Source organism: Pholcus phalangioides, unplaced genomic scaffold (genome assembly GCF_987345545.1).
Source record: "Pholcus phalangioides strain wild (caught in Gottingen) unplaced genomic scaffold, Ppha-v1.0 ptg000039l_1, whole genome shotgun sequence".
In the NCBI taxonomy this organism is placed as follows: domain Eukaryota; kingdom Metazoa; phylum Arthropoda; class Arachnida; order Araneae; family Pholcidae; genus Pholcus; species Pholcus phalangioides.
In genome coordinates, this window is record NW_028301625.1 from 3,949,529 (window position 1) to 3,968,877 (window position 19,349).

Genomic DNA, 19,349 nt, shown 5'->3' on the forward strand with positions numbered 1-19,349 from the left:
GCGCCAACCACCTGTCTTTTTTGGGACTAGGTGGATAGGACTAGCCCAAGGGCTTTTGCTAGGACGAATGATGCCTTGCTTCAAAAGCAAGTTAAATTCTTTCTTGACGGCAAAAAGTTTTTCAGGAGAAAGACGTCTAGCCTTTGCGAAGACGGGAGGCCCTGATGTTTCGATGAAGTGGATAATGGCATGTGGTTTGGGTTGAGAATTTAAGACCGAACCAGTGAGATTTGGGAACTTGGTCAAAATTTTATGGTATGTAGTGGCACCAGAAACTGTAGTTAGACCGAGAGAAGGACCAGTGGTAACGACACCAAGAGAGTATAGAGTTGTCAAATTATCAACCAACCGGCGATTCTTGACATCAACAAGTAAACCGAATCTCTCCAAGAAATCGGCACCCAAAATAGGACTTGTGACGTCGGCCACTAAGAAATTGAATGAGAATATTCTCCTCAGTCCGAGATCAAGTTCAAAATGCTTAGTTCCATATGTGTGAATTTTAGTGCCATTAGCCGCATATAACGAAAGGTCGTCAGGCTTGGAAACTTTGGCAAGTGATTTAGGAAAACAGCTCACAGCTGCACCACTGTCAACAAGAAAACGAATTTTCGATTTTCTATCACAAATGAATAAGCGACTTTGAAAGTGGCAATCTCCGGCCGCCGCTGTAACAGGATTGCCCACTAGTTTTCCGAGTGTTGGCAAGGTGAAATGCAACGATGTGCTTTTTCACCATATCGAGCATGATACCAGCACAATTTGCGTCGATCGGAGCGATCTGAAGATTTTTTCCGCTCACGAGTTTTTGAATTGTTTCGCGACCGACCTCTGTATTGGTTTCGAGAACGAGAGAGCTCTTCGACTCGTGTAGCGAGCGATGCAATTTCTTTTTTAAGCTCATGCAACTCTGAAGAAGGCAGAGGAGGTTGAGACACCTGAGAAACGACAGCGTTGAAACTCGAAGCTTCTAATATGCGATCAGCTATCTGAGCTAAAGAGTCAAGAGGATCCCGACAAATCGACAAAATTTGTTGAACACTGACGGGTAATCTTTGCTGCCATAATGTGCTCAAAACATCATCACTGATTGTGTTATTCGACAAGTTTCGCATCTCACAAAGTAGCTGGGACGGTTTTTTGTCGCCTAGCTCGCACTCATGAAAAAGAGATTTCAAGCGAGCAGTTTCAGATTGAGCAAATCGGGAAAGAATACGTTTCTTTAGAGTCTCATATAAATCGTGTGTGGGAGGATTACGTACTAAATCACTCACGTAAGACAAGATTTTTGTGTCGAGAACGGAAATCACCGAATGAAACTTCGTCTTATCCGCGGTAATGCCTGCCGTGATAAACTGGGATTCCACTTGAAGGAACCATAAATCAACGTCGGCTTCCCAAAATGGAGGCGCACGGAATGAAACACGTGAGACTTCGGTTCCCGAAAGGGAAAGTTCAGTCTGACTAGCAGTTGCTTGCGGATTTGCCATAGCGAAAGAATGAAGACGGCAATAGTCCTACGAAAGAGAGAAATATTCACTCACCACGAAACTGAAATTAAAATCCACGTTGCAGAGAGGTATTCATGATTCGTTGTAACGTACGAGGCTGAACTGGAACAGTGGTTTCAGAAGGTAATATCCGATAGTCCTGAGTCACCAGTTTGTGGGCACCCAAAATAGAATTGAACAGTCTTAGTGGAGTCAAATAAAATTTAACTATGGATAAATAGCTACTTCAATTTAAATGTCATTATCACGTCCGGGTCACCAGTTTGTGGGCACCATATGTGGTTGCCGGAGGTGATAATGACATTTAAATTGAAGTAGCTATTTATCCATAGTTAAATTTTATTTGACTCCACTAAGACTGTTCAATTCTAGATACGGTTAAATATACGGTTTATTAATTAGAAGAAACACACGGCACGTTAACACATATATACGAAATAAGAATACACGGACACACAGTTAAAAGACATCTCTACTCTGCAAGAAACCAAAGCCTTCTCTCCCAAACAGCGGAAGAGAGGCCAAGAAAAGGCGCGCACACATAACGAGGTGTTGGCAGATTTATGCTATTCGAAACCAACACCTACACACTCTTGCCGACAGCATCGCCACACATATAATGTGGCTCTGATCACAGTATTCGTAAGTTCTACCTGATCATCTTCATCCATCGTTACGAAAGCTATGAGCTTTAAAAAAAAACACTTCTCTGAATGCCAGATAAATAAAAAATTATTAGTATTATTCTCCCACGCGTTGCGTCTCTCTCCGTGGATTTGAGTAGACTGAAGCGCGCATGAGCTAACTGTGCTCGCCTCTGTAAAAATTATCCAATGAGCATCTACTTACCACTTACGTGTGGACACTTTCAAGAAGAATCGGTAAGTTAAAATTAAGTTACCAACTAAAGCACTTGCCTCGTGTAAATGGGCCTTTAGATTGCGTTGGGGGGGGGGGCAATGGGATAAAGAAAGGTTGGGAAACTATGGTTTAAACTGTTCAATAGCATGGTAACCTCAGTCTTTTCTTATGGTTCTTCCATCTGGTCAATCCATTATCTCAACCTTCTGGAGCATAGTTTCCCAATCTTGGAACGGGAGGTTGACAAATCTTTCAGTATCACTAAAATGTAGTGCATTGACTAGTGCACTCACTCCAATTACGACAGAAAGATGGTTGGTTCCCATAAATGAATGTGAATATTTTTCTCTAAAAACCATTATCTCTACAGTTTCCTTAATATCATGTATAATGTGGTTTTTTTTTCTGATCATTCTATTTATGTCAACCCAATTTATTAATCAAGGAAAAAGTTTTTCTCACTGCTTTAATTCCATCTTCAAAAGCTATGTTTGCAAGATGTCCAGGACCATCAACTGTCTGCCCATCATCTTCTGGACCCCATGATGCACTATAGATATGGATATGATTTGGATTATGGCTCAATGCTTTGGCTTCTGTCACATCAGTTACACTTCCATCAAGCATTCTTACACCTGATAGGAAAATACAATTTTTTTAAAACAGTAAATAGTAGTTGAAAAAAGTCAACACAAAGCCCACTTTGAATATCTGAACACAAATTAAGTTTCAATTCAAGAGAGAGAAACATCAAATTTGTAAACATTTTAATCAGATGTAGTACAACATTGTGAATACATTTTTCAAATGCTCTGATGAAATTGATTTAAATTCCTAATTATGGAAACTTATAATATCTATGCAATTTAGATATAATACAGTCAGACCCACTCATAAGGAAGTTGAAGAATGTCGCAAAAATGTTTGATATATACTGAAGTCTGATATTTGGAAGTCGGCTAAGACCATGGCAGTTTCAACAGATATAAAGTGAAATTTGCATTCAAAAATTATTTAAAGGATATTATTTTCACCACATACTTACACATGCCAACATTGGCAGGAAGCCTCTCGGTAGCAAAAATTGTTGAGCTTTACAACAAGCCCCCCCCCCCCACAACATAATTACAGTTGGTTTTCAATCACATTTTTGTATTTCATGGCTGTTTGGAAAGTCTTTTTCAGTGCTAATTCTAGTATTTGAACAAGATATAACTTGTATGTGCCAAATAAACATTTAAAAAAAATTTGTCTTAAATGTATCTGGTGCTTCTGGAAAGATTTCTAGAAGACTGTTGTTTAAATGTTCCTCTGAAAGTTAAAAATTAGAAAGAAAAATTAGAAATATTGATAATAAATAGCTTCATATTGCTGCAGTTCTCTGTTATTATGTCACTAATGAATTTCTAAGCAGATATATCGAGGAAAAAGAATTTAGATTTCGATCAGCCATTGCTGTAGCTACACCTGCTACTATGTAGCCCTGAATCCACACATCTCTGATCCACAGTCACAGGCTAGACCTATCAATGACCCATTCTATCCATACGTGGAAAAATTGGTCGAGGAAGCCTGCTCACTATATTCTAACAAATTTACTGGAACGAAGATGGAACAGCTAACCAGCATTAATGCCCATAATGTTCTTTCAGAAAAAATCATCCAGAATCACTGGACGCCACTTTTTATTGGCAGCCCAAAGTGGATATAAACAAGATGCTTAAAAAACAAATGTTTATGGCTTGTGTTATTCACAGATTTTCTAGGGCGCGGTAGCCCAGGTCAATAAGATACTCGCCTAAAGTACTAAAGGATGTTTAGAAGTGTCACGAGTTCGATACCTGGTTCGTCCTTGTCAGAAAACTTTCTTGACACGGGGGTACAACAGAAACAGTGACATTACCGCAGAAAAAATTGCTACCACAAGGAGTCCCCCACGAGGGGTTAGTACACCACCCTCTCGATGACCATAAAAAAAACAAGCCTGCCGTTCGGAATCTGCAATAAATTGTAGGTCCCAGTCTAATTAGCCCTCGTGTGCAGAAAATGACCACGGTGTGACAAAAATGATGAATGACAGATTTTCCATATTTGTGGTGAACTTAACTCCGTTAATTCGAATTTTTTGATAATTCTAATTATTGGGAATTCCCCTTGAGTTTCCTATTCATTATAATGTAGATTACCTGTTTAATTAAACTTTTTGTCTCATGTTTTGAATAATTTAAAGTTTGATTCAGGTGTCATTTGCAAAATTTCTCTTTCCTCAAAATTCTTAGCTAATTTTCTTTCCAGCCTTTTCTATATTCCATGGCTTAGCTATCTTTTCCCAGAATATATAATATTTTGGTTAAACTTAAACATAATAAAAATAGCAATAGAGAAAAAATATGAACTTCTGGTTTTGGTTCTAAAGAGCAATAATTTTGGAACCAGTTACCAGGGTTGTTTGGTTTAAACCAAGTGGTTTTTTCAAAAAATCAAATAAAAGTGGCCTAAATATTTTTTCCTTGAAAAATATCATATTGGTTCATTATTAGCCAAAATTTTTCATTTTTACCACATTTTATATTCTTGGGGTATATTTTGATGGTTTAATCTTTAAATAGCATAAGATGGTATAAGTGGTTTTTTTTCAAAAAGTCTCATAAAAGTGGCTTGAATATATATATTTTTTTCTAATGAAGTATCTTAGTTATTTAAAGTTATATACAGAAGCCAAAATTTCTCATTCTTAACATATTTTCTAACCTTTGGCTACATTCTGATGCTCTATCTTTAGCAAATTCATGAATAAGGATTGCATCACACATCTAAATGTATTGGTGTATTATCTCACAGGGTTTCTTTTTCCCTTCACAAAGAAACAGCAACAGCAGTGACACCATCATGCTAAGGAAACAGCTGTCCCTACAGGACAAGACTAGTGTACTAGTAGTTACATTAACTCACAGACATTTTAATTTCCTTTCCCATAAGTAGCAGCACATCTCACACTGTATATCACCCAGCCTTAATATTCAACAGTTTTTTTTTATACTTTCATGGTTAAGCCTAGTTAATCAAGGTTCTACTGTATAGTAGTAACAGATTTATGAAAAATAATCAGCTATATACAGGGTGATTATAATTAAAATTTTGATTCCAAAACTACAATAAGTACTAGTCCGAATGACTTGAAAATTCGCATGGATACTACTGAAGCAATGGAAATTTCTTTCGCAAAAGGAAAAAAGTACAAGTAGTGCAAATAGATGATGCTGTATTTGGCCAGCAGTATAATCTATTTTGTGCAACCACATCATTTCGGCACTTCCACAGCATCAGTGTGTGGATAGAACAACTTCTATCAAGATGCACATTGCAATACCAGCAAAGCAGCTGCTGAAGACCCATTTTGACAATAACAGGATGGCATGACACTTGACTGGCAGTCAGTTCACTTGACCTCAACCCTTACAACTTCTGGCTGTGGAGGGTACCTCAAAATGTTGTGAACAGTGGTCGGATTGCAAACTTTGGTGAATTGCAAGCTTCAGCGCATCCCCTATATGTTCGAAGTTCCTCAGGAATATTAACGTGGGGACGCGTTTGGTTTAATAAAGATGAATTGCAAGCGCATCCACATCATGACCATGGCATACTCTGATCTGTTGTCGAACAAGAATTTTTGTGCTTTCACCTGGTAGTCAGAACATGGTGGACAACATATTTAACATTTCTTGAGTACGTTAGTTATTTGTTCAATTACTTCACTTTTTTGTGATGTTTCCATGAATTATGAAATTGTGTAATGCTATAATTAAGTTATCATTTTGCCATGAATTGGCTATTGTTTCTATTCTGCGAGCAAATTTCCCATGTGTTTGATGATGTCATTAATTTTACATTTTTGAGTATTTTTCCCCCTTTACTTGGTAAAATTTCATTGCTTTAGGAATATTCATTTCAATTTTCAAGTCATTCTGACAATCGTTCTTTTTTTAGTGTTTTTAAATCAGCACCTTAGTTATAATCACCCTGTATATCGTAAATCATTGCTAATTAATCTGCATTATTTATGCTTTATTAAATACATTATATTCACCTAATTTTTATTATAGTTTTTGCAAAATAGCTTCCTAATGAAGCATACTGAAAGAAACTGGAGAAAACATCTTTATATTATATGATTAACATTAAAAGAATTTTCAAACACACACAAAGTAATCCATTGAGTTAAGCAAAAAATAATTAAATTGCAAAAGTTGGTTTTTGTTAAAATGTAAGAAATATTAATTGATTAATTAATATGGGAATAGTGTACACTAATAAACATTTTATTTTAATAAATTGTTAGAAGTCTGAATGATTTTTTAGAAATTTTATTGTTTTTAATGTTTACTATTTAAAACAAAAAAAACTGGTTTAAACCAAAAAAACCCGGTTTTTTACCAACCCTGCCAGTTACACACACTAGCTTCTGTCTACTCGCTACAGCTGGTGGTTTACCGAATCTTGGATAACTTCATTAGCACCTACTAATCACAGATGCATACGCTACTCATGAAGTACGTTTGTGTGTCTGTGGTAATTTTCTCCTAAGAAGGAATTATTGAAAGCTCAAGTGTTGAAATCCCAGTGACTTTTTCTGGTGAAACGTGTTGAAGAATTATGTCTGCCTAACATTATTATATGATTTTTTTTTGGAACAGCGATGCAAAATTTTTCACCCTGTCCAAAAGAGGTTCATACGCTTATTCACCTAAAAAAAAATTGTGGTTAACTTACGTATATGGTGAAGAAGTAAAAAATATAAACATTGAATTTTCTCATGAACAGGTTGTAAACTAATCTAAGAAAACAACAGAATTCCCTATCCCAACACTTGCAGAAACTACAGACATATTAGAAATAATAAGGCTCACAAATCACATTTTTTTAATTTTCTAAATCAACTTGAAGATTTTTTACAATGTTCAAGAGTATCAAAAAAGAAAATTACAAATTTGTCAATGAAGCAATTTTCGTGATCATTTACATTTAAAAAAAAACCCTAATTGCAACAAAGAGAAAATTAGTATAGTAAGTGATTTTTTACATTTGTATTATTTGGCATTATATAGATGATTCCCTCCTCAATTAAAACCAATTATACAAATTTTGTTAATATGTTTTGGTTAAAAAAAATAGGGAAAAGAAAGGGAAAAACCAAGAAAGTAGGATAAGTAGGACGAGTTGGAGCCCTGCTGATTGTTTGACAATGTTGGTGATATTTCACCATTATTTGGTGATGAATAGCTCTTTCGATGCCAGAATAGCTTTTGCTTGCAAAATGAAACATTTCATCAAGATTTGGCCTAATGACGATAGACAACAGAGGAGTTAGTTTCTGCTGCTCGCTATAATGACTTTTTTAAAACAAACTGACATTCATGCTTTAAAATCAGAAAACTAAAGAAAACCATTTTAAGGAAGAAGAAAAGGTTTGTTGACGTGTCACAATTTTTTCAAATTGGTGTTTTGAATGAAAATATTCAATAAAATAATTAAAAAATATATCACAGAAACCACTGTCACATTATATTGTGTCAAGTATCAAAAATTTTGAAAAGAACATGTAAAAAGTATAATCAAGCAACACACAGTACACACTTAATCACTACAGATCCAGGTTTTACAACAACCTGGTTTTCAGAGACCCAGGAGAATTGAAATAGAATGATTTCACTGATATATAACCTGAATGAAAAATTGAATTGATTTGTACAAAATTTTACCTCCTATACTGGCATTATAAGCGATGCCTATTCCACAAAATTCATTGTATGCAACAGCAGCTACTTCACCAGCACACCTCGTACCATGCCTGCAAAATAGAGAGGTTTGTTACTCTCACATCAGTATGAATAAATCCATTACTTCACATTCAATAACATTATCACTACTAATTTGTTTTTGTTCAATATGCAGTCGGACCCGCTTATAACAAAGTAAAAAAAAACAGTGAATTTGTTCGTTATACTCTACCTTTGTTTCCATGTCATTGGTTTATGTTTCACGCAGCATTGTTTTTTATCATGCATAGTTTAACTTTCTGGACGTGACAAGAATAAGTTTCTCGAAATCTTATTTTTAATTAATCATTTGTTATGGCGCATTTCTTACATGAACACGTGGGAAAAAATTTGAATTTGCACAAATAAGCAACAAGAAAACACTGATAAAGTACAAAGAAAATTAAATGAAAGTGAAAAAGAAAATAAATATGAACCGATTGGAAAATATGCTTTGTAAATTATCACAAGTCATTCCTACAGAAACAGCAGTAATTGCAGAACACTGTTTTCAAACAAGATGAAGCACTTTCCCACACTAAATGACAAGCCCAGCAACTGTGTTTTGTATTACTTTAGCACAAGAATAGTATAATACCTAGAACTTTTACAGATGCTTGGCCTATTTGTTCATCAGTTGTCAACCTGATGTTTTCCCATGCGATAACAAATAAATAACTAGATTTTATTTTAAAAATATGCAAGTAATTTTTCACACAAAAATAATATTCATAACTAAATTCTTAATCCTGTGGACAGGCACAGCCCAATGTATGTGTTGGATTCAACTTTTAAGAAAAACCATAAAACTCAGAGACACTTTCTTTTGAACATAAATTTATTTTTTTTATCCTTGGATCACCACATTGTATCAAAAACCAGACCGAGAGAGTATCTTCATACATTAATTTCCTGGAGCTCATACAGAAGAGAGGCTAAGCTCTTACTTTATGATTTTTATATGAAAAAAATATTCTCTCCCCCCCCCCCCCAGATCTATATAACACTCTATTTCAAAAATTCAAAAACATGCAATAGATTGACATCTGGTAAACCAACAAGGTTCTGAGAAGAAAAGAAAACTGTTCAAACACTTTAACTGATACTGGCTAAAGCACATGTTAAGGCACGTATACACTAACGATCCGATCTTGCATTGCATGACTCCCTGCAGCAGTTCTAATCTGCTCGTGGGTACGCAAACTTCCTGTGTTCCTTTCTTTCCTTTGTGTTTGTTGAAAAAACCAATTCCAGGTGGATCCAGTGAAAACAGCTCAACACCGTACAAATTACTGAACAACCGTTTGCGAATGCTTTCATTGCATGATCCGCGCGCCAGTGTATACGCACCTTTAAATAGATACACACAGATGTGAAACATAGCTAGCTTACACCTCAAGGCTTTCTACCATTCTCTGCTACACAAATGTAAAAATTGAATTTTTGCCTGTCAGGATCGCATGCTGTCTGGATAACAAAAACCTACAAGAGTTGCTATCAATGTTACTATATCTGAATATTGCTACATATCATTAATGAACAATAGCCATTTAATCAGTTTACATTCATTTTTTTAATTGATCATGAATTCCTCAACAAATTTTCACGAAACTTTATACACTGAACACAATACATGTTGTGAAGTGTGCTCACTTATTATCACCATTATCTTGTGGTGTAGGATCATCATCCTCTCCATTGATATCTAGACTAGCTAACTTGTCCTGAAAAAAAAAATGAAACAGTAAATTCTAAAACAGGGGAAAAATTGTAAATAAACCAATGTAACTGGAAGCGAGAATCAAAAAATATTGATAATTTTCTTCTAAAGTGAAAAGGAGGAGCTATCTGTACATTATATCTCAACCTTCTGCATCACTTGACAAAGCAATGCTTTTGAGACAAAGTTTTAAAATAAGTGTGCTTTTTTTTCTCTTTTGTAAGCTTCCATCACTGAGCCTCATTTTTTTATAAGAACCTCAGAACCATATATGAATAGATTGACAGGAATTTACTTTAGAACAGCCAAAATATCCATATCAATACACGATTGAATGTTAAACAATTAAAATTCAATACTAATTACACTCACAAAAAATTTAATGGTAAAAAAAATGAAGCAATGAAAGACTTTCATATGCTTTCTACAAGTAGAAAGGGCAAGACCATTAAAAAAATTGTTATCTGCTGTTAATGTGCCATTATAATATGTGCATTTTGTTATGCAGGGAGAATTAGGGGAAGGCAGTGTCTCCCCATAATGATCAAAAATCATGAATATGTTTGTAAAAAAATTAAAATATCGAAAGAAAATGCCTTTATATGTCATCTCAATCAATTTCTGTTGATTAAACCCTTTCACCACATAGTAGAAATCACTATCCACCCTGCAAAATGTCAAATCTTTTTTAATGAAGTAGGCTTTCTTCAGATTTCCACCAGGTGCAAAGTAAAGGGGATGAGAAAATGTGCTCCATTGAGAAATCAGATTTATGAAATATCTGGGCATGTAATTGATAAAATAATTTTTTTTACCGGATATATGCTGTTTTGCCTGATGAAATCTTTTATGAACATTAGTGACCCAAAACTTCTTTGAAAGAGATTTATTTTTCCCCCAACCCTGTATACCCCAAAAATTGATCCTTTTTTTGTGTACATCTTTGTATATTATAATACACTAACAATCCTATATAATGATACCCCCTATAATGATAATCACTCGCAAAAAATATATTACTTTTATCTCAATGCATTTTTTATAGTGTTAATATACTATATATTTACAATATTTTTTATAGTGTTCACATATACAAACACAAAGGCTACAACAGGCAAACTGCACAACGAGGTGGCTGAAAAAAGATGCCTAGAAAAATATATGAATGTCAATTATAACCAAAAAATACAGCAACCCAATATAAAAGAGTATATCTACGAAAGAAAACACTAATAAGTAATACTACAGAGATGCTGCTGCATTCTAACTTGGGACCCAGGTTATTGGCAAAATGTGGATTTTTTTTTTTGAGTGAAAGTAGGTCCCTCTCGAGAAAAATGAAGTTGACTACCCATCACTCACCGGTACCATTGTGAATCAAACTAATAATTGGTTTCTAAAAAAAACATGTTCTGTCCAAAGAATTCACCAACAAAAAAGTTTAATTCACTAGTATAACTAGGTTTAGTTACATTTGTTGCTAACTATTCTACTGGTAAGAAAAAAGTTGCTAAGAGAAACCCATCAACACTGAGAAATTATAACATGCGGGTAACACACTCAAAACAAATACAATTAAGTTAAGCACATTTATATATTTACTACTAAATCAATCTATAAATTCTCTTCAGATCAATTTTCAATTTCGGAAAATCTCAGCTCTTTCAATAACATCTTGTGATTAAATTCAAAGCAAATGATTCTGATGATTTCCTGATTCATACAAATCCTTGCTGAGTGATTTCCGGCTGGAATGATTTTCTTTTTTTTCTCTGATGGTCCACAACTGTGGTGTACCACCATTAAACTGCTACATATTTTACACCTGAATATGGGAGCTGTCAGATTTGTATTGGTGAAACCTATTAGTGTGCTTGTGTGTCAAGCAGTGCTATCTATCTCTCCTTCAAATTGGTAATGTGAATGTTGATTTGCAATTTAATGTATGTGTTTTAAGTTTGCTGATTATTATGGCAGGTGCAGCTCAAGACAAATCTCTACCCATGCAGGACCTGTTTATTGCACTCCTCCTGCCAACATCAGCTATAGAGAAAGCCTTCGCCCGCAATCTTTTTGATGCCATGACGTCATCACATTTACACATTCTCTCCTCTCCTAATATGAAGGAGAATCAAGCAATCATCTATATCCAATACATCATTTGAAAATTTTAAGGAGAAAAGTGAAGTATATTTGTTTTTTCTTCCCTTTAATAAAATACACATTACATGAAAAGTTTCTTCATTTTTTTTAAATAAATGATTCAAAATGTAGTAATTATTGCATATGTCTATCTTAAGGAAAAATAAAGGATATTATAGCTGAATTGGTCTCGATTTTCTTGTGTCATTCAATGGATATTTTTTTGGATAAAATCAACACAAATGCATTTTTGAAAAATTAATGCCCTTGATGAAGTTTAGAGGTGGAAGGGTTATTTTTCACATATTGCCAATTTATTATTAAAAAGACTGGCCTTATTTAATGCTTGAAAATAATGTTGAATTATAATTCGATCGTCTTATATATAATATTATCGTCTTCGCCGTCGTTGGGAACGGACGTGCTATTATCGCGCTCCGCTCACCGACACCATTTTGTGTCTTTCTTTGTGTTTTTCTTCGTTCTCGTGAGTTTTACTTAGCGTGTTGTGTATTGTTGGGTCATATTCTGCGGTGATTTTCTTTTTTTTTTAGCGCACGTTGGATTGTGAGATTGGTTTTTTTTTTTTATTGCTCTCATTTTTTTTTTAAATTTTCGTTGTGTATTTTCGATCGACTTATATTTATTTTTCTCGTTCGCATTTCATTTTCGTTGTTTTTTCGCCAGGTTCGCTCGCTTCTTTGATATAAGTTCGTAGGTTTTTGGACGTTAGTGTTAGCAAACAGTGCATACTTTTTCCCGGGTACTCTCAATAACGTTGTTTTCCTTCCATTTGGGCCTATTGTTGTAGTGTTAGTGTTTTGAGATAGTTAGCTAATTCTAATAAGTATAAATTGTACTTCGTAGCTTAATACTTTTTTTAGAGGGTGTTGTATTCTTTATATACATATTTATTTTATTCTTCGTGATTTAGTGCTGAGCATTCTACTTTACGTAATTTTTTCGTATAGTCTCTTACGTATATTTTGCATAGTAATGTATTTTACATTATTTTAATTTCCAGTTAACGTTTCTCATTTTCGTATTGTTAAGTATTATTATTATTATCTAGCTTTAGCAATAGTGTTAGTATGCCTCGACCTCGACTAGTGTTGTGTAGAGCTTGCGACGGGAGGTTTCCCTGGTCTAGGGGTATAGTAGCTGATAGTTTCAATTGTAAAGGGTGCTTGGATAAAAAAAGGCTGGAACTCGAGGCTACGGGAAAAAGTTAGGGTGCTAGAGGGCCCGGTTATAACGGACCCTCTGGTCGTCGAGCCACCTGTTGATGAAGAAGCAATCTCCACGAACAACGACATTTTAGAGGCCGAATGGGTGGTCGTGGATGAGGTAGAGGGGGATAGTGATAGGGGTTTAATCATCGGCGATTCTATGGTTAGGGAACTTGGGAACCGAGTGTGTAGGGATTTTCGGGGTTTCGAGCACTGTTGTCTTCCTGGGGGGAAGATTGGCAACGTTCGAGACGTTTTTCATCGCCGAAAGTTGCCCTTGCGGGTGATTCTGTGGGTGGGAACAAATCAGGTAGGAGCGAATATTAGTGAGTCTCTGTCAGAATACCGGGATTTACTATTATCCGCTAGGGAGGGGGGTTCAGATGTGGCAGTGATTCCAGTGCTGCCAAGGGGTAGTAGGGGATATAGGAGTAGGATCCACCAATTCAATATAGGCCTGAAGGACATTTGCTCCTCACTTGGGGTCACGTTCTTGGAGCTTCCCGCATTTACCGATAGGTGGCTTCGTTCGGATGGGATCCATCTAAATAAGAGAGGGGTCTGGGAGGTTTACGATAGTCTTAGGTCAGGTTTTTTACTCCCAGACCACGTAGTCGGGAATGCGGGTTAGTTAATGATAATCACAACAGTACTGACGGGGAATTACCCACATCTGACTTGGATGGCTTCTCGATTGACAACAAACCACTGGGCAAATTAAAATGTGTGTTAATAAATGCCAGGAGCTTGGCTAACAAGAAAGATTTTTTAGAAACTATGATAGTTGTTGAGGACTTGGATCTTATAGCCATTACAGAATCTTGGGCAAACGATGGGGATGAATCTTTCTTACACATCTCCGGATACGATACTTTTTTGAGAAATAGATCTGATAGGAAAGGGGGTGGAGTGTTGATATACGTGAAATCATGTTTGAAGGCTAGAGAGTGTAACGTGCAGAGAAGTGATATTGAAACCATATGGGTTGAACTTGAGAACAAAAGACGTCATAAGCTTATTGTTGGGGTTTGTTACAATCCACCGAATAGGGATCAAAACTATATCGCCAAAATGCATGATGAAATTTCCTACATGTGTAAGCGAAAGAGGGTTCTCATACTAGGGGATTTCAATTACCCGGGTATTGATTGGGAGAACCTTTCATCTGGAAATCAGTATGAAAGAGACTTTCTTAAGTTGGTGCTCGAAAATTTTTTGTATCAGCATGTATCAGAAGCCACTAGGGGTACTGCTATTTTGGATTTAGTTCTTACTAGTTCTGAGGATCTAGTTGAACATGTTTCGGCGGGGGAAGAGTTTTCTTCCAGTGATCATCGTATCGTCAGATTTCACTGTAACTTTTCCTCGGGTAAGGTTGATAACAAAAGACTGGTTCCTTGTTTTCGGAGAACTAACTTTGATGTTTTGCGAAGAAGGTTAGCGGAAGTTTTCAAAGACCGGTTGGAATCAGTAGGGGTGGTAAGTCAATGGGAAGAATTTAGTACGAAGCTGTCCTGTGTTTTGCACGACGTCATACCCTTTGTTCGAAAAAAGCGTGTTTGTACATCACACCCTCTATGGTTCACGGATAGCGTGCGGAACCTTTATCTTGAAAAGAAAAGAGCATTCAGAGAGTATAAAAGTGGACGAGGTGACCTATCATTGTTTACTGATAAAAGAAGACTGTTGAAGAAAGCGATAAGGGATAGTAAAAAGGAAGTTGAATCTAGGTTGGCAGATAACATTGGCTCTGACCCAAAATCATTTTTTCGATACGTCAATAATGGATGTAAGGGGACAGTTGGCCCCCTCTCGATAGGAGGCTCAAAAGTAGAGAGCAATGTAGGCATGTGTAGTGCTTTCAATGACTTTTTCGCGTCGGTTTTTAATGGAGATAATGATATTCGATATACGAGTGTTGCATGGGGTAATAAAACGCTCAACGATATTCAAGTGGAAGACGTGGAGGTCCTAAATCTTCTAAGAAATGTATGTGCAAGCAAAGCACCAGGACCAGATGATATCTATCCCAGGGTTCTCAGGGAAGGTGCTAATGAATTGTTGGGGCCAGTCGCACAGATATACAGGAGTAGTGTTGCTGAGGGTATCGTCCCGAGAGATTGGAAACTGGCTAACGTTGTTCCGATATTTAAGAAGGGTAGTAGAGAAGTGGTGTCTAATTATCGTCCAGTGAGTTTGACGAGCTCCCTCTCGAAAATTTTGGAAATTATCATCAAAAGGCAGTTTGTGAAGTGGATAGACGAGAATAATGTATTGTCGGATAATCAGCATGGGTTCAGGAAGGGGAAGTCATGTGTAACTAACCTCCTTTGCTTCTATGATTACGTGACTAAGGCTTTGGGTAAGAGCAAAAATGTCGACATTGTTTACCTTGATTTCCAGAAGGCATTCGATCGGGTCCAACATGGCAAACTCTTGAAGCGTTTACACGAGATTGGAATAGGGGGCAACTTGCTGAATTGGATAGAATCGTGGTTAAGAGATAGGTCGCAACGAGTTATGGTGAACGGGGAATTCTCTGGTTGGACAGACGTCACAAGTGGAGTTCCTCAGGGAAGTGTCCTTGGCCCCATACTTTTTTCACTTTTTATCGACAAACTCGATCAGGGTATCGATGGAATTATTAGCAAATTCGCAGATGTGAAGCTAATGGGGGTAATCGGAAATGAAAGCGATAGGGAGTTGCTCCAGACCAACTTAAACAAGATTGCGGCATGGGCAAATGAATGGAGCATGACGTTTAGCGTAGATAAGTGCATGGTCGCTCATTTTGGTTCGAACAACCCACGGTTCTCTTATGAGTTGAATGGTGTCACTATCCCGGATGCAACTAGAGTCACCGATTTGGGAATTCTCATTGACGAGCGACTTAAGTTTTCTGAACATTGTTCAGCGGTTGTCAAAAAATCGAATAGAATGCTTGGTCTCATTTTCAAAAAGGTCTCTTCGCGTTCTCCTAAAGTCATTCTTCCGCTTTTTCGAGGCTTAGTTCGTCCTGGACTGGAGTATGCTGTAAGGTTTTGGAGACCATACCTACAGAGGGACATAGACTTGGTTGAAGGGGTGCAGAGAAGAGCTACGCGTGTCCACACAGGGCTTGAGTTATGAAGAAAGACTTCATTTTTTGAATATGTTTACATTGGATGAACGCAGGTGTCGAGGAGATATGATCGAAGTGTTCAAAATTTTCAATGGGATGGATAGGATGGACCGTGAACTTTTAGTACACCGCCAATCGACTGCTTTTACAAGGGGACACCAGTATCGATTGGTGAGGGACAATGCAAGGTTATGGTGTCGCAGGGATTTTTTCTCCAATAGGGTTGTTAATAAATGGAATAGCTTACCCCCGGAGGTAGTAAATTGTAACACAATTGACACGTTTAAAAAGAAATACGATAAACATGTTGGGGTAAATCGAGAAGCTATCCATTCTTAGAATAAGACGACCATAAGTATTCTTTATGGGCATTGTATAATATTTTATCATGTGTATATATTGTTTGTAATTTGTGTTAATTGCATTTTTAATTGGGTTGCTGTATTTTTGAAACATATGACAACCATATTTTTATGGGCATCTTTTTATCAGCCACCTCGTTGGGCATTTTGCCTGTTGTGGCGTTGTATTTGTATTTGTATTTGTATAAGTATAAACTCATCTATTCGCACGAGTGCTCAATTATTTGCTATAATTCAACCTCTTTTTCTATAACATTAAGAAAAATATATATTTGCAATGGGTCAAATATATAATGTATCAGCATTACAGTGGATGTTGCTTGTTTGTGGTGCTACTGGAAAACCACCTTACAGGGATGATAAATTTTGACCGTCTAATGTTGATGACATCACAAATCTCGGGAGGAGGCTTTATGCTATAGCTGGCTGGTGTTGCTCCTGCCCACCCCATCACAATTTTTTTCCTATTCCAGCAATTCCTAGGAAAATTATTTTTTTGCCCTTTCCCCTCAGGTTTAGTACCCCCTCCAATGAGAGAACAGAAACATTTCACCCTTATTTTTTTTAATCAATAAGATTTTTTTGCCCCTTCATCCCAGATTTGGCATCCTTCCTAGAGTGGACAAATATTTTCCCCATATTTTTTGCAATTAAATGTGTCAATTTGTGCTATAATTCACGACCTCCAGGCGTTATCTATTCCATTTATTAACAACCCTATTAGAGGAAAAACTCATAACACCACAACCTGGAATTTTCCCTTACTAAATGATACTACTACTACTAAACCACCCATGTACCTTGTCCATATTCCTTTACACAGCTTCTAAAGAATTAGTACATGTTAGGATATGCGTGTCAGTGTTGTGAACCTAACGTGAAGCTTGTTTCTGTGTAATGCTTGTATAGTGCTGCCATCTACCACATATTGGACTATGAGTGAAGTGTAATGTTTGAATATTTTACCGTTGTAGGCCTGTTGCTCTCTGTGGCGAGACTTTTTAATGGGGAGATCGGCTTGCATTCGCATCTCAAAGTTGGGAACCACAGAAAACCAACTTCAGCCAACCACCAATGTGGGGATGGTGGGATTCAAACCCGGGACTTATGACCACTGAACCACCACAGCTGCTACTAATTGATATTGGTGTCTCCTTACTGAAGCAGTTGATTGACAGTATATTAATGACTCATGGTCCATCCTATCCATTCGTTGAAAATTTTAAACTCTTCGATCATATCCCGACCTGCATTTCTCCAATGCAGGTGTATGCTGCATATTCATGAAATCAAGCCCTGTTTGCTAACAAGAGCATGCATATCTCTTCTCTGCACACCCTTAACCAAGTCTATGTTCCTCTGCATGTATGGTCTTCAAACCACACTCCAGTCCAGGACTAACTAAGCCTCAGAAAAGTGGAAGTATGACTTCAGGAGAACGTGAAGAGACCTTTTTTTTCAAAAATGAAACAGAGTATTGGAAATCAATAGGCTTTCTGGATATTATGCTGAGATGAACAGGAAAAAAAAGTGTTGTTCCTCTCCACCGGGAACAACACTTTTTTCTTGTTCACCTTGGCATAATATCCAGAAAGCCTATTGATTTCATGTATCTTAGCCGAGCAAAAAAATCATCATCCAAACATACATATAGTATTCTATTCACTTTTTTGACCACCGCTGAACAATGTTAAGACAACCAAAGCCACTCGTAAATGAGAATTAATAATAATTCCATTCAACTCTTAAGTGAAAAGTGGGTTGTTCGAACCAAAACAAACAACTATGCACTTATTTATTCATTAGCCCATGCTGCACTGATATTCAAGTTCTTCCAGACCATCTCCTTATCGCTTGGATTCCCAAATACCCCCCTCAGCTTCATGTCATCTGAGAGCTTGCTACTGAGAATTTGCCGTTGATACCCTGATCGAGTTTATCGATGAAAAGTGAAAAAGTATGGACCCAATGATACTTCCTTGAAGGAGTCCACTTTTCACACCTGTCCATATCAGAAAATTCCCCATTCACCATAACTCTGTGTGACCTATCTCTCAACCACAATTCTATCCAATTCAACAAATTTCCCCCAAACCCCAATCTCCTGTAAACGCTTCAAGAGTTTACCATTATGGACCGAATCAAATGCCTTTTGATCATTTATAATCAAAGGAGTTTTTCTTGATAACTCTTTTATAACGATACATTTCTTCGGCTGCTTGAGTATCTTTATATAGGCATTTCATTGTATAACAAAATCTGTGCACAACATAATGAATCCCCTCTATGTGGTAAACATTCTGTATGCATAGAAGTGTCTTTGGTCCTAGAGAGCTTAGAGAGAACATTACCCACCCCTATTAAGGAGAACTAGACAATATAAATAACTTAACATTTATGCCAGCAATGCTCCTTACGTGCACAAATGGGAACAGGTACCACAATGAGGTTTGCATGTTTTGTATAACTGTTGCTCAATTCTGAGGTAGTTCAATGTATTAAGGTTGTGTAACTGATATGTGATGAACTATTCTCCTGAATAAGTCCTCTATTTTAAAAAAAGGTTAGGGAACTACTGATCTATGCA

General features: G+C 36.6%; 1 protein-coding gene across 2 annotated transcripts in view; it reads right to left on the reverse strand.

Annotated features, from left to right (window-relative positions):
• Positions 1–19,349, reverse strand: part of Fur2 (furin-like protease 2) — a 162,158-nt gene that overhangs the window by 107,322 nt on the left and 35,487 nt on the right. For both annotated transcript variants that reach the window (XM_089253426.1, XM_089253427.1), the window contains exons 5-7: positions 9,842–9,912; positions 8,132–8,220; positions 2,835–3,007 (exon numbers count right to left, since the gene is read on the reverse strand). In XM_089253426.1, coding sequence (XP_089109552.1) covers positions 2,835–3,007; positions 8,132–8,220; positions 9,842–9,912 — 333 coding nt within the window. The remainder of the gene's footprint in view (positions 1–2,834; positions 3,008–8,131; positions 8,221–9,841; positions 9,913–19,349) is intronic.